General features: G+C 40.8%; 1 protein-coding gene across 1 annotated transcript in view; it reads left to right on the forward strand.

Moving 5' to 3' along the window:
- Positions 1-617: 617 nt before the first annotated feature.
- The window catches only part of LOC308085903 (alkaline phosphatase-like), a gene marked incomplete at its 3' end in the record, with an annotated part of 20,388 nt that continues 4,996 nt past the window's right edge, over positions 618-16,009 (forward strand). Inside the window, exons 1-8 of the mRNA XM_080429219.1 lie at positions 618-711; positions 5,063-5,179; positions 6,202-6,317; positions 7,442-7,616; positions 10,255-10,427; positions 11,175-11,315; positions 12,049-12,118; positions 12,398-12,532. Of these exons, the coding sequence (XP_080285345.1) occupies positions 642-711; positions 5,063-5,179; positions 6,202-6,317; positions 7,442-7,616; positions 10,255-10,427; positions 11,175-11,315; positions 12,049-12,118; positions 12,398-12,532 (997 nt within the window). The 5' untranslated portion in view covers positions 618-641. The remainder of the gene's footprint in view (positions 712-5,062; positions 5,180-6,201; positions 6,318-7,441; positions 7,617-10,254; positions 10,428-11,174; positions 11,316-12,048; positions 12,119-12,397; positions 12,533-16,009) is intronic.

The following is a 16,009-nucleotide window of genomic DNA, read 5'->3' on the forward strand; positions in this document are numbered from 1 at the left end:
ATCAACTTTATTGTCACTTGTCATTCTTGTGTGTGCAGTGAGCTCTCAACATTGTAGTTAGAGGAAGAGAGAATATAGAAGAAAAGAACACAGAACAAGTCAAATAACAGGACGTACAGTATACTGTCAAATCTAACATACAAAGTCCTATTAAAAATTAACAATGGATATACTACGGTAGGCAGAAATGCTTATTTTGCAGGTGGAAAACATATCCAGCATATCAAAATAGCTGCAGATAAAATCACAGTTTAATGTGCATGGTTAAAGTGACATGGTTAAAGAAATTAGGAATAAAATCACCTAAAATAGAAGTGGCATAAAATCAAGTTTTTTGTTGGCTTATGAATAAAAGGCTTATCAATACTAAATGTTGTTTGTAAAAATATATATAAAGATAAGATAATGAAAACTTTATTGTCTATTAAATTTGACATCCAATGGAAATTTGCCTTTCTAGATTTCAAACGTATAATTGATTTGATCTTGAAGTCTCAAAGGTACATCGGTCATTATCAGGTCCATTATCATTTATGACATGATTGCCAGGTGGTGCAAGCGTGGGAACAAGACCCTTATTTCCATCCAGTTTTTAGTCAGAGGGAAGGAGAGAGGAGTGCTTCTCTCACCCAGGTTCAACCATGGATTCTGGAAGAGTGGTTATCTTGTGCTTGTGTCTACTGGGGGCTTTAGGGTCCGCCAATGCCAAAGGTGAGAACATGAAACTTTGATCTGACTACTTTTGTTTTCCACTAAAAGGACATGGTGCTTGAGCGGAAAGAACTAACATACAATGTTTATGTTCAAGCAAAACAGCCTTTGGCAGGATCTGGGGGTTTATCAGTAAAGTGGCTTATCGGGCAGGTCGTTCCGGTGTCGAGCAGCCCTGACAGCAAAGGGTCTTTGACTTCACCTCGACGGAACACCTCAACCTGCAGGTTCCTACCTGAGGACCTCAGGCTGCGCCCAGGAGCATAAGCGGTTAATACAAATTCAAAAATGTACTTAGTGGCCCGGCCATGAAGTGCCTTAAAAGTAATAATTAAAATCCTAAAGCAGATAGGTAACCTGTGTATAGAAGTTAAAATAGGTGTATGTTCTCTTCTCCTGGTTTCTAGTTTAAAAGTCTGGCAGCAGCGTTCTGTACCATTTGGAACCTATCATTTTGTCAAGACGCATGTTAAAACACCTTTGCAATAGTCAAGGCATGAAAATATAAAAAAGCTTATAAGATGGTTTTAGTTGTGTTTATAACTCAAAATTGATTTGATCCTATATTCCTGAGATGATAAAAAACATGACGGAAATGTGTGTTAACTTGGCTAAGTTTAGGCTGGCATCAAGTTAGACATCAAGGTTTTGGCAACAAACCTGACATTGCTCAATATAAAGAACCAAGTGATGATGACTGAGAATGTAAGAGTACTGGGCCAATTATGAGAATTATTTTTTTGTCAGAGTTCAACTGAAGGAAATGATTCGACATCCAGACAATCATTCATTTTCAACCTTATCTTCATATAATTGGTCCTTACTACATGCTATACGATGGCACAATTTCTGTTTACTCACTCTGCGTCTCATTGGTGGGCTGTGGACAGTTCAGATAACTGCTTACCAATGGCATCATCGATATAGGGATTCCAAACTAATAGAAACTAGAAAAAGTGCTCCTCGGAGCACAGGTCTCCGCCAGGTCAGGTACGTTATTGTGTCCTCCTGGTGGCGCTATAATAGGGCAATGTGAAAAGGGTGCCATTTATTCTTAGGTCGTTCACGGCAATCGGACACTGCATTCATGATTTGAGGCATTTTGTTCCAAAAATGTGTTTTGCTAAATTAGACCTGCTGGTGGCGCTATAACAGGCCAATGTGAAAAAGGGTGGCATTTCTTCCTTGGCCTAGTGGGAATGTGTTTGTGAAATTTGGAAATCGCAAGCTGCGTTCATGATTTGAGGCATTTTGTTCAAAACGGACCAATCCTGCAAATTTTGGAAGCGAACCTTAGCCAATGAGGATGGAATATGGGAAATCGGACAGATCCGTGTTGATCACATGACTATAGAGATACTGTGTACCGATTTGCATGACGTTTGGATCAAATCTGTAGGAGTAATGTAAAAAAATGGGTTTTGCACAAATCGGCCTCCAGGTGGCGCTATAACAGGCCCATGTGAAAAATTTGAGGCAGAGGTTCTGAATTGGCATCCAGGGAGTGTGTGTGCACATTTTCGCAGCGACCGGGCCAACGGTGCCAGAGATTAGCTGGTAACACACGGACAGGACACACGGACAGACGGACACACGGACGGATGGACGGAGGGTAAAACATACTCTCTCGCCATGCCTTTCGGCCTGGCGGAGACAACTACACACATCCTTTGTCTTCCTGGAAAGTTAGTATGCTGAAATAAGCCGTAGTTCTTGCATTGATTAAAAAAGTAAAAGCTTGAAATCTAATGACCAAACCTGCCTACTGATGATGTCACTGATTGACAGTGACATCATCAGTAATTAAATCAGTAAGTAAATGGGACAAGCTTCTAGGGCCATGGGCTTCACCCGCATACCAACTTAAGGATAAGTCCTGCCTATGTTACCAAGGGTGACATAGGCATGACTTAGGCTACATTTACCTGATTCCTACACACACACACACACACACACACACACACACACACACACACACACACACACACACACACACACACACACACACACACACACACACACACACACACACACACACACACACACACACACACACACACACCATCATAGAAGTTGACCATATTCCGGTCCATGGTGCATTCATCAATATTCTCTCTGATCTCTTCAGCGAAGACACACACACAAACAAAACAAAACAACAGCTCTGTGATCTTATGCTCTGCAATATGACTTCAAAGTTTGCCTCTGCTCTGTGTTGTTGTATGTCAGACATCATGGGATTCCTGAGGGATTGTCCTGTGCTCTTTACAGCCGCTGCAGCTCCAGAGGCGAGCACCTTAACAGCTATACCCTTGTTTTGATAAGGTCCACTAGCTGCCCCACAGTTATTATAGTTTCACATTTTTCATTAGTTGTTGTAAATTTGATTCAGTTCAGTTTCCAATGTGGGTTTGCTCGTTTCAGTTTAGATCGATTTTTCTTCTGTTTTTATTAGTTTAGTAATATACAGTAAATATGGACAGAATGTCTAAAACTGTTACTTTTCAGGATTAGAAAAAATAAGAATAAATTGCAGATCTACAAGCTCAAAATGCATCACAATGCGACACGTTTTGAGCTTGTAGATTGGCTATTTATGCTATACTTTTGTGTGTGACACTGTAGTATGATGAAGGAGGGCATTCATTTACAAAAGAAAAAACGTAAAAAGGAGATAAGACGTTTCTGCCCAACAGCAACAATATATATGTGTGTGTGTGTGTGTGTGTGTGTGTGTGTGTGTGTGTGTGTGTGTGTGTGTGTGTGTGTGTGTGTGTGTGTGTGTGTGTGTGTGTGTGTGTGTGTGTGTGTGTGTATGTATGTATGTATATATATATATATATATATATATATATATATATATATATATATATATATATATATATATATATATATATATATATATATATATATACACACACACATATATATATATATATATATATATATATATATATATATATATATATATATATATATATATATATATATATATATATATATATATATATATATATATATATATATATATATATATACATTTTATATATATATATAAATATGGGGGGGGGGGGTATTAGTAGTATTCTATTTCAGTTGACTAAAATGTTTGGGGTATTTTTTTCACCCCAAATTTTAGCTCTATTAAATAACCTTGTTCTTCTATCCTCTCAACCATGTTAACCCCACTACTCTTCTGTTCTCTGTTCCATCACTGACCAGCTATCATGCACCTATGCAGGAATGATTCTCACAAAACCATCTTGACACTGAACAACACATCATCAAAGCTTGCTTTATACTTTATACTTTATACTTGTCGCACAGCGGTGTCATGCAGCAAAAATAGCAGATCACAACGCCTCGCACCACAACATGTTGTGAATTTGTAGATCAGCTGTTTTCAATTAAAGCATTCTGAGTCATCACAACAGCAATGAACCTTGTTCCCTGGATCAGTGGTTCTCAAACTGTGGTCCGGAGACCCCCAGGGGTCCTTGAGGAGGTTTCAGGCGGTCCCCAGCAAAATGAGTTAATCTAGGATAAAAATCACTTTAACCAATTTATACTCTTCAGCTCTTCAAAATTGTATAGTCTTCGGCTATTCAAAAATAGCCGATCTACAAGCTCACAACGTCACGATGCAACACGTTGTGAGCTTGTAGATGAGATCTTTTCAGATGAGTATCTGTGGCCAAATATCAATTTGCGGGGTCTTGACTGGATGATCCTAAAGTCCTGTGTTGATTTTGACAGCAAATTTTGATTTTGTTTTAGTCATAGTCTTTTGAATAAAATTCCATTTAGTTTTAGTCATATTTTAGTCATCTGAAATGTTTTAGTTTTTGTCTAGTTTTAGCCGACTAAATATCATAAAATTATAGTCGACTAAATCTACAGTTGATTTAGTCGAATAAAATGTATTTTGGCGGTGCCTTGATGGCGTCGTAATGGCTGATTTTACACTTGGTTGCTTGCTGAAAATAGCCGATCTACAGGCTCACAACGTGTCGCACTGCGACGCGTTGTGAGCTTGTAGAGCTTGTAGAGCTTGTAGATCTATTTTCAGAGCGCAATACACGAGTGCATCCAAACATAAAATGACATGTCTTTTGGTTCTACTGGATCTCTTCTCCACTCGTCCCTCACTAACATTTTAGTCTAGTTTTTATTTGTTGACGAAATTGTCAATATATTTAGTCTTAGTTTTAGTCATCGTAGATTAGTTTTTATTTCGTTTTTGTTTAGTTTTCGTTAGTGAAAAAAGGTAGTCGACGAACATTTTTCGTCATAGTTTTAGTCGACGAAATCAACACTGGTCCTGACCTTTCACCTTCAACTGCTCCCACAGTTGAGGAGGAGAACCCAGAGTTCTGGAGGTCCCAGGCCCGGAAGACCCTGCAGACGGCCCTGGACAGGAAGCTGAACACCAACGTGGCCAAGAACATCCTGTTCTTCCTGGGAGATGGTGAGTCATTTGACAAACGGAAATGACAATGATGATAATTATAATGATGATAATTATAATGATTATAATTATAATGAATGATAACATAATTATAATGATGATAATTATAATGATGATGGTGATGATGATGATGATGATGATGATGATGATGATGATGATGATGATGATGATGATAATGAAGGACCTTGATTTGTTGACGAGATGGTTCCTTCATTTAGAATGAGAATACAGCAGCTAATGTCTGACCCATTTTCTATCAGCACAAATGAAATAAACTTCATATAATTGGTCCTCACTAATGCTCATGATAAAATGGTAAAACAAAATTCCCTATGTGGTCTGTGAATCATAGGAGGGCTGTGGACACTTCAGAAACCTGTCTACCAATGAATTAAATCATGGTTTGGCAGGATTTTATTTTTTCAAACATGATTTCAAATTTGTTTATTTAGATTTGTATTAATGCGAGAGCAATGGCTTCTATTATAACACGCTAACTTTCCAGGAATAGAAAGCCTGCTGTTTCTATTAGCTTGGATTCCCCATCGATGATGTCACTGGTAGGTCACTGTCACTGGTATGTCCACAGCCCTCCTCTGAGACACAGAGAGTGCAGACAAAAAGGGTACCATATTATCATGAGCATTAGTGTGGACCAATTATATGAAGATAAGTTGAAAATGGGTGAAGTCCATCTTTAAGATTTAAAATATTGCTTCAGCAACTTGCAAAGGTGTCTGCAACACATTTCAAAAGGTTGAAATTGATCTCCCCTAGGGGAACATGTGACAGCTGCTGAAGCCACAACCTAAAATTTAAAATGTATTTAATTTATTAAATGAAAGTTATGACTACACCCTAGAGATGATTGGAATAACATATGAAGTGTGTGTGTGTGTGTGTGTGTGTGTGTGTGTGTGTGTGTGTGTGTGTGTGTGTGTGTGTGTGTGTGTGTGTGTGTGTGTGTGTGTGTGTGTGTGTGTGTGTGTGTGTGTGTGTGTGTGTGTGTGTGTGTGTGTCAGGTATGGGTATTACCACCTACACAGCAGCTCGTATCCTCAAGGGACAACTGGAGAATCAGACAGGAGAGGAGACCGTTATGACCATGGACACCTTCCCCCATGTGGGCTTAGCAAAGGTACGCATGCGCACACACACACACACACACACACACACACACACACACACACACACACGCACACGCACACGCACACACACACACACACACGCACACGCACACACGCACACACACACACACACACACACACACACACACACACACGCACACACACACACACACATATATGTATGACCAATCTCCCATATGCATAACACACACCATGGGTACAAATCCATGCATTATCATAAACATGCACATACTGTAGCAGTTTATGGTTTAATTCAGGGTGAAGAGAATAGATTTGACATGACAAGCCCCCCTAGCCATGCATACATACACTGTGAAACAGATATGACTTACATTATACATTATACTGATGGGTATTACATCATCGCTGTCCAGTGGAAACCTTGTAGGTCCAAAACGTTACCTTTCAGGAAAAATTTAACCTGCATTCCAATGGATCCAGTGTAGTTAGTCACAAGGTCTTGCTACTTTTCAATTGTTAAATATTGTTGTTAAGTATTCCATTTACAAATTCCTCAGGTTCCATTAATAGGCCTACTTGGAGTTTTCCCAGAGGGTCAAGAGAGAAGAAATCAGATATATCTTCTACAAATATTGCTCAAAGCAGCTATAAAAGGCATCACAATTTGGCTTAAACCCAATCTACCAACATATGAGTCCTGGGTGCAAAGACTATGGGATTTATATAGTATGGAAGAAATCACACTGTTATGCAAATAATGATCTAAAAAGAAGAACAAAAACATTACAATTTAGCCTACGGTTGCCAAAGCCAAACATCACAGAGCCCCACCCCAATCCCAACCCCTTCCTTCCTTTTTATTTTTTGTTTAAAATTATGTCAGCTAGTTACTTCATTCTCTAATGTTTAACTTTTACTAGTATTTCTTATTTGTGTGATAATTTTGGTTGACTATTTTGAGTTGTCTTGCTTTGTTGTTGTTATATGTTCCAGTTTGTGTTGCAATTCATTCGTTTTAGTTTCAAAATATTTTGATAACTATGCAAATGTAACGGTTGTTCATTTATATGATGCTATATATAAAATACTGCAACACAACTGACAATAAATAAATAAATATTGTTGTTAATATAGTGTGTGTGCGTGCGTGCAGACCTACAGCGTAGACTTCCAGGTCCCAGACAGTGCAGCCACGGCTACAGCCTACCTGTGTGGGGTCAAGACTAACCTGAACACCGTCGGGGTCAGTGCGGCCACACGCAACGGTGTGTGCAAGTCTCAGAAGGGCAACGAGGTCACCTCCATTCTTAGATGGGCCAAAGACGCAGGTAAACGTGGAAACTAGGCTGTGGCCTACCGTCTTGTCACACTGATTCAAGTCTCACGTGATCTGAGATCTCCACCTACCCATACGTCTGCTGAAATCCAACTTCAAAAATTTGTGGAAACAATTCAGAGATAAAAATGAAAATAAATCACTGCAGAACCAATGCCTTTAGGGCGATTCTTTATATTAGGCAATGATGTGATTTGCGTTGGTTTGTTAGTGGCCATTCTCGCTGCTGTTCCAGAAACCGAATTGAATTTAGATGTCACCGAGATCTCTGATCCATGCGAGACAACATTGAATCTAGCAGTGTGATAATCGGTTTTAAAAGCGAGTTGAGTGATTTGTGAAATCATGGTTCAACTTAGCCATGGTTCACATGACGCTCGTCTGTGACAGTCATGTTTCAGGACTAGGTTCAATTGTTCTACCAGTCACACTAGAAGGCAAACTAATAAAGTCAACCTAAAAATCGAAACTACGTAATGTAAAGTTTTCTATTCTCATAAACAGAGACTGCCCTTTGATTATATAGAAGGCAGTAATGCAGGCCAAGTCATATATCGTTGCTGTCGGGTGGAAACCTTGTAGGCTATGTCAAAAACGCTCAGTTTTTATTATTTTAAAATAATAAAAATAGCAGATATAACGATGCGTTGTGAGCTTGTAGCTGGTCTACTTTAACTACTTGTGTGCAACACTTCTGTATGATGAACTAGGGCATTAATGTATGAAAAAACATAAAATGTTGAAATATGGAGATACAAGGTTTCTGCCCGAACACAACGTGTATTTACTGTTACTGAAAGATCTTTCACGTGAGAGGTTACTGCTACAGTATGCATATTGACAGGTGGAGAATAACAACCGTCTCTCGGGCTTCTGAAAAATGAAAGTGTGTCGTTTCCCTCAATGTCAACAACAGTCAGATTGACAGCCGAGCAGTGCTAGAGTCCAATGGCTGTGCTGAAAGAACAGTGTTAGCAGGCCAGGGGGGACCAGGTGGACCGCAGGTTAATCTGCTGCTGATGGAAGCACCCTCACTGTTATCATGTTCCCCTCTTATCAACGGCCATAAATATCTCATAACACACATGTCACTATGTGACCCTGACCCCAGCACTGCACTGGAGACTGATACTACTGTACGTGCGTGCGTACGTGCATGCGTGTGTGTTTGTGCTTACATGTATGTGTGCAAGGCTTCACCACTTGAACCAGCATCTGCAAGCTCATTGTTAGATTGTAGATAGGCTATTTTTGGTGTAGTGCTCTCTGTTTGGGTGTGTGTGTCATGAACAGCGCGCTCATGTTTGCATGTGTACATGAGTCACTCCTACACTTACAGGGCACTCTGTGTGTTAGAGCAGCGCGGAAGGCAGTTTGAGCAGCACTAAAAATTATGGAGTGCCTCCTATGGACAGATATAAATGTACTGGCGGTCATTTCTGTGCCATATAATGAGATAGATCACACATTCGCTCTCTCAAAAGCACATAAAGACACATGCATTTTAGGGAACCCATGTGATGAATTAAATCACTTATATAACATTAATGGACACCCTCCCCCTCTCCCTCTCTCAGTAATGGAAAAAGAAGGCTACCTGAAATTCACACTTGGTGAAAAGTAGAGCTATCTGACAAAGAAAATGACAAGTCAAAGTCACCCATTAGAATTTGAATAAATGCTGTTTATTAATAATAATGAAAAATAAAATATAAATTAGGGTGAATTTGAGAATGTCAATCGAATTCCCTCATAGCAGACAAAAACAACATTTCGGGGCACGGTGGCGCAGTCGCTAGCGCTGTCGCTTCACAGCTAGAAGGTCCTGGGTTCGATTCCCGCCGGGGACGCTGTGGGCGCTGGGGGCGTGTCTTCTCCTCCGCGTCATCAGCGCCCACACCCTAGGTGGGGTTGGCGAAAGGGCCTACTCTGTGTGGAGTTTGCATGTTCTCCCCGTGTCTCTCAGGGTAGTTAATACCCTCACAAAAACATGTAGTAATTCTGGTCACTATACTGCCTCCCCCTGGTCAGCCAGGGCGCCTGATGGAGGGGAAGGGAACTGGTTGGAATAACGTGTTCCTTCCACGCGCTACGTCCTACCAGGGAAACTCTCCCCTGTCAGGTGACAAGAAGGTCAGTTAATGGCTCTCATGCATTGAAGGAGGCATGAGCTCGGCCCTGGCCTCCCTAGGCTGGTGGGGGGAGTGTAGTGCCCAGGATCACTTAGCAAATTGGCACCGGGTGAAAAAAAGGGTTACAAAATCGAGGTATAAAAATTATAGGAATAAAATAAAAAAAAATCAGCCCATAAGAATTCCCCCTCACCTCAGTACATTTTGAAATACATTTTAAATACAGTATTTCACTTAGATTATGGTCATGGGTGAAGATTGTTGCATCTGCTGCTGTCATCTTCCTTGGTAGCAATAACATTAACAAACATGCAGGCAGAACTTGACAGCATCAGTAACATGCTCACTATTCTCTCTCTCTCTCTCTCTCTCTCTCTCTCTCTCTCTCTCTCTCTCTCTCTCTCTCTCTCTCTCTCTCATCGCTCTCTCTCTCTCTCTCTCTCTCTCTCTCTCTCTCTCTCTCTCCTCTCTCTCTCTGTGTCCCCCTCTCTTCTCAAGGCAAGTCAGTTGGCATTGTGACAACCACGCGGGTACAGCATGCCACCCCTGCCACCACCTATGCCCACAGTGCCAGCAGGAAGTGGTACAGCGATGCGGACCTACCAGCCTCGGCCATTAGAGACAACTGCACGGACATCTCCTCTCAGCTCCTGAACAACACTGACATAGATGTAAGGCCTCCCACTGCTCATGCTGTGTTGTCGTTATACTGAGTGAACGTGTATGCGTGTGTGTGCGTGTGTGAGTGAGTGCTCGTGAGTGAATTTGTGTTTGTACACTTGTAATGTGTACTATGTGACTGTGTATAATCTGTGCATATGTAGGCTAAAAACACAGGTGTGTGCACTTGCTAATTACGTGTTGTATGTGTGTGTGTGCGTGTGTTACGTGTGTTTCGCTTTCTCACGCATTTTGCACTGATTGAATGGACACTTTTTTGATTGGCATTGCACTGATTGTAATGGACACTTTATTTGTTTTATGACGGGATACAGTGAGACACTGATTGTAATGGACACTTTGTTTGTTTTATGACGGGATACAGTGAGACACTTATGAGGCACTGATTGTAATGGACACTTTATTTGTTTTATGATGGCTTACGGTGAGACACTATGTAAGACACTGTAACCTGTGTTGTTACTTTTCCTGTACAGTGCAGGACGGGACACGGTGAGACACTGTTGTTTTGCTGCATAGTGCAGGACAGTTGTAGAGGTTTTACTTCTGTATACAGTTGCTCCGTATTGTTGATGCTTCTTGTTTTTTCTTTTTGCCATTTTTCTTTATCTATCTATCTATCTATCTATCTATCTATCTATCTATCTATCTATCTATCTATCTATCTATCTATCTATCTATCTATCTATCTATCTATCTATCTATCTATCTATCTATCTATCTATCTATCTATCTAGGTGATCATGGGTGGCGGTAGGAAGTACATGACCCCTGAGGGCACCAGAGACCCTGAGTATCTCCTGAACCTACAATCCAGGGGTCAAAGAAAGGATGGACGCAACCTTATTGACGAATGGGAGGCCATGAAAACTGGCAAGGTTGTACTTCTCATCTAGCCTGGTAAACCCTCCCTCCGGAAATCTCATTTCCATTTGATTCCAGGAGTGAGTCTGGCATGAAGGCTTGTATGGGCGTTTCTAGTGCATTACCAAATAACCGAGCCAATCAGCGTCCTCGCTCATTGTTTTGTGATTGACAGCGGGGGTAGGCCAATCAGGTGGAACCCGAGTGGTTCACACGTCATTAATCAATACACCTTTCATACAAGCTGCTCATTAACATCGAAGACAAACCAATTACTCCTGGTGATAATCACTGCAGCCTAAAGTGGCTTAATTGGACATCAAAGGGCCACTTGGACATCAAAGCTACATTACTCCCGCCCAGCTCCAGCCCACAGCCAAATTGCCCATATAGGTCTGCAGGCCAGACTCACTCCTTAAATAAAGTACAAATGAGATTTCTGGAGGGAGGGTTTACCAGGCTACTTCTCATCCTCTCTACACTATAAAAGCATCACAGTGTTACGTACAGTAATTGAGGACCCTTACGGGTCCATTGGGTTACCTCTGTACACTCTCAGAGTCACATGCGCACGCATGCACGCACGTGCACACACACACACACACACACACACACACACACACACACACACACACAACACACACACACACACACACACACACACACACACACACACACACACACACACACACACACACACACATTAACCACTTACTTTTTGTGTGTGTTGGCATGTTTGTCGCACAGGTGGCTCATTATGTGTGGAACAGAACGGCATTCGATGCAGTCGACCCTGAAACCACAGACTACCTCATGGGTACATTATTATTTCTTTCTCTCTCTCTGTCTCTCTCTCTCTCTCTCTCTCTCTCTCTCTCTCTCTCTCTCTCTCTCTCTCTCTCTCTCTCTCTCTCTCTCTCTCTCTCTCTCTCATATGATAGCAAAGCAGAGCCACAGTTATAGTTCTCCCCAGTGGGATACATGACGATACAGGTCTTCTTTATGGTTTGTCCTGTAGCTGTGGTCATTGTCTTCATTGTTCATTATTATGATTGATTTATTGCATCTCCCCCCCTCACTGGCCCTCTTCTTCAAGCTTTGTTTGAGCCGGGGGACCTGCGCTTTGACCTGGACAGAAACCCCCTCATGGACCCCTCCATTGAGGAGATGACGGAGAAGGCCATCCGCATCCTGCGCAAAAACCCAAAGGGCTTCTTTCTGCTGGTGGAGGGTAAGGAACATATATGTACATCCTACATCCGCAGTGGTGGAAAAAGCACTAAAAATGTTTACTTAATTAAAAGTATAAACATTGCATTTCAATTTTTTAATTAAACAATTTGCTTGAGTAAAAGTACAAAAAGTATTGGTTTGAAAATGTACTTAAAGTAGAAGTACTCATGCAGATTTTTTTTTATCAAAAAAATGTAGATAAAGATCTTTAGCAGATCTACACACTCACAATGCGTCGCATTGTGAGCTTGTAGATCGGATATTTTCAAATGGCCGAAATGTATGGAGGGCTGAGGTGGTTATGTATCATTTGTAATAATAAAATAATAATAATAATAATCAAAATCTACAAAGTAAGTTTTCAAATAATTGTAGTGGACTAAAAGTAAAACATTTGCCTCTGAGATGTAGTGGAGTAGAAGTAAAAGTACTGAAAAATTGGAAATACTCCAGTAAAGTAAAAATACCTCAAAATTGTACTTTAATGCAGTACATGAGTACCATGTGCCTAGTTACTTCACACCACCGTACATCAGTCCATCCATCCACACATACTGTTTTTTTAATTGATTACTTAAAGGACGACTTCACCGCTTTTCAACCTATCTTCATATAATTGGTCCTCACTAATACTCATGATGAAATGGTAAAAAAATAATCTACTTGGTCGGTGTCTCATAGGAGGGCTGTGGACAGTCCAGAAACCTGTCTACCAGTGACATCATCGTTAGGCATGATTTTTTTTTGCAACAAGATTTCAAATGTTTTATTTAGATTTTTATTAACACGAGAACAATGGCTTCTTTTATTGCATTGCAACTTTCCAGGAATAGAAAGCCTGCAGTTTCTATTAGCTTGGATTGCCATTGATGATGTCACTGGTAGACGGGACTCTGAACTGTCCACAGCCCTCCTCTGAGACACAGACCGAGTAGAAAAAAATTGTACCATTTTATCATGAGTATTAGTGAGGACCTCTTATATGAAGATAGGTTGAAAAGCGGTGAAGTCGTCCTTTAAATACTTTATTAATAATAATAATAATAATAATGAATTGCAATTTTTATAGCGCTTTTCCAAGTGCTCAAAGCGCTTTACAATGGTTCATTCATTCATACAGGTGGGGACATTGGCAGGTTTGTTAACAGTGCAGGGAGTAGGAGTCAAAGGTTATAACACAAAAAGCCCCAGGGGGCTTGTTTCCATGCAGTGTGGTACATCACACATCATACCATCCATCCACAAATACCGTACATACATCAGTCCATCTATCCATCCACACATACTGTCTGTCCATCCATCCATTTGGGGCGGCCATAGCTGAATGAGTATAGAGGCATTTTAATTCCATTTGATATCTCCAGGTTACAGATACAGAGGAAGGATATCATAATTATTATTTTAAATAACACAAAGCCCCAGCCCTGTCCTCAGTCAGGAGGTTGATAGTGCAAGAGATACTGTAGGCTATCTTAGGTGAGGTGTATAGGGAATTCATGGAAAATGGAATAAGTGAAATAGGTTACTGCTGCTCACTCTGAGCTTTTATTGACAACGGAACAGATACTGATGTGTGATGTCAGCACAATCTCATCTGCACACATGCTGCATTCATTGTGTTTGAAATACAGCTATTCCCATTTTGGCAGGTTCCTCTCATCTGTGGTTTCATGTCCTCTAAAGTAAATAAATTGAATTATAGAAATAGTCCTTTTTATATGAATGTATGCCCCATGAAAAATGTCTGTGAAGCAGACAAGACTGAGCTAAGACATATCATTTTCAATAACCATAACTGCACAATGATGGAAATATATGCATGAATACACAATTATTATTCTGGAAAAGGACCATGATCTAATTGTGACACCCCGCCCCCTCCATCCATATAGTCAGCCATCCACCCTACCGTTCTATCCATACACCCACCCACTCTTCTGCTCTCCCATCTCCAAACATTATTGCCCATCTCTCATTACTTATGTCAATACATCAAATACTCTATACGTGCTAAAAATTATCCAACAGCCATGATTTTTCAAGATGGCCAATATTGATCAAATGTATCCGATCATAATCAGAGACAAATGCCCACTTTAATTGATATGATGAGTTATGAATTGACATCATCCGTATATTTGTGTATTCTTGCGTCGAGAGCGTCAATAGTGGAAACAGGTCAGTATGAGACGCACCCTGCATTATCTAACCTGCCTGCATATCCCCAAACACATTTAGCCACAGAACACTGTGTGCCAGCAGCAAATCCAGTGACTTGACATTGATTCCGCATCCAGCTCAATGGGTTTGCCGCAGTGTGGGTTTAGCAGCGTGTGTCTGGCTGACGTATCAGTGTTACGCTCCCCTGGCCCCTGGCCCCTTCATCCATCTCCCCTTCAATCTGAGGTATCTGCCAGGGGACTCCACGGCACTATTGAGTGTCTCTAAACAATGGCTTTGAAATAACAGGCCAATCTATTTATACAATAGATGGGGACATATGGTGTGCCCAATCACCATGAGCGCCCTGGGAGCTAAACTTATTAGCCTCGGTATACCCCACTTTCTACCAGGCTGATGGAAGAGAGGTGGATCATGAAAGTGAAAGTTTACGTTGCAGCGCAATGCATTGTTGACATGGAAACCTACTATTTCTAGTGCGTGACACTTGCACACAACTAAGTATAAATAACCATTTCGCTTCCATTGTTGTTGAGTTCGTTTTATGAGCTCACATAGACAGATGGAGATACAGTAAGTAAACATCCACAGATAGAGGCAAGCAAACAAGCATGCTTTATAGGTTATCAACGGCAACGGTGAGGTGAGTTCAGTGACAGGTACAATTTACAATTCAAGCTCTTATCTAGAGCGACTTACAAAGTGCAAGATCAGAGTAAATGACATGAACCCTAGTCTAAGGATATAAAGTGCAAAGAAAACAGTTGAGTGCTACAAAGTAGGATAACAAAGTAACCAGGTAAACATCAAACCTATAGCATCTGAAAACATGCAAACATTCTTTGCATTTGTGGTCTATCTAAATAACATACTGTATGTGAACAAATAACCAACACACATTTTGTATAAGTAGCATCTATCGAAATAGGCAACAAGAAGTGATAAGGAATAAGGAGTGCTAGGGTGAGAGGTAGAGTCTGAAGAGGTGAGTTTTCAGACGTGGTCGGAAAATGGGGAATGAATCTGCAGTGACTTGACTGGTGTGGGGGGGGGGTCATTCCACAGTCTGGAAGCTAGGAGGGATAATAATACTAATGTCATCTGCTTTGAATTGAGGGGAGCCAAGTGTCAAGCAGAGGCGGGACCCGACACCTTCTGTCTGTGCAGTGGTGGGAAAAGTACTCATTTTGTTCTTACGTAAAAGTATCAATACTACAATGTAGAAATACTCTGTTACAAGTAAAAGTCTGGAATAAAAACATTACTTGAGTAAAAGTACAACAGTATTGGTATC

The sequence above is a fragment of the Gymnoscopelus braueri genome (assembly GCF_963280865.1).
Source record: "Gymnoscopelus braueri genome assembly, chromosome: 5".
NCBI lineage: Eukaryota > Metazoa > Chordata > Actinopteri > Myctophiformes > Myctophidae > Gymnoscopelus > Gymnoscopelus braueri.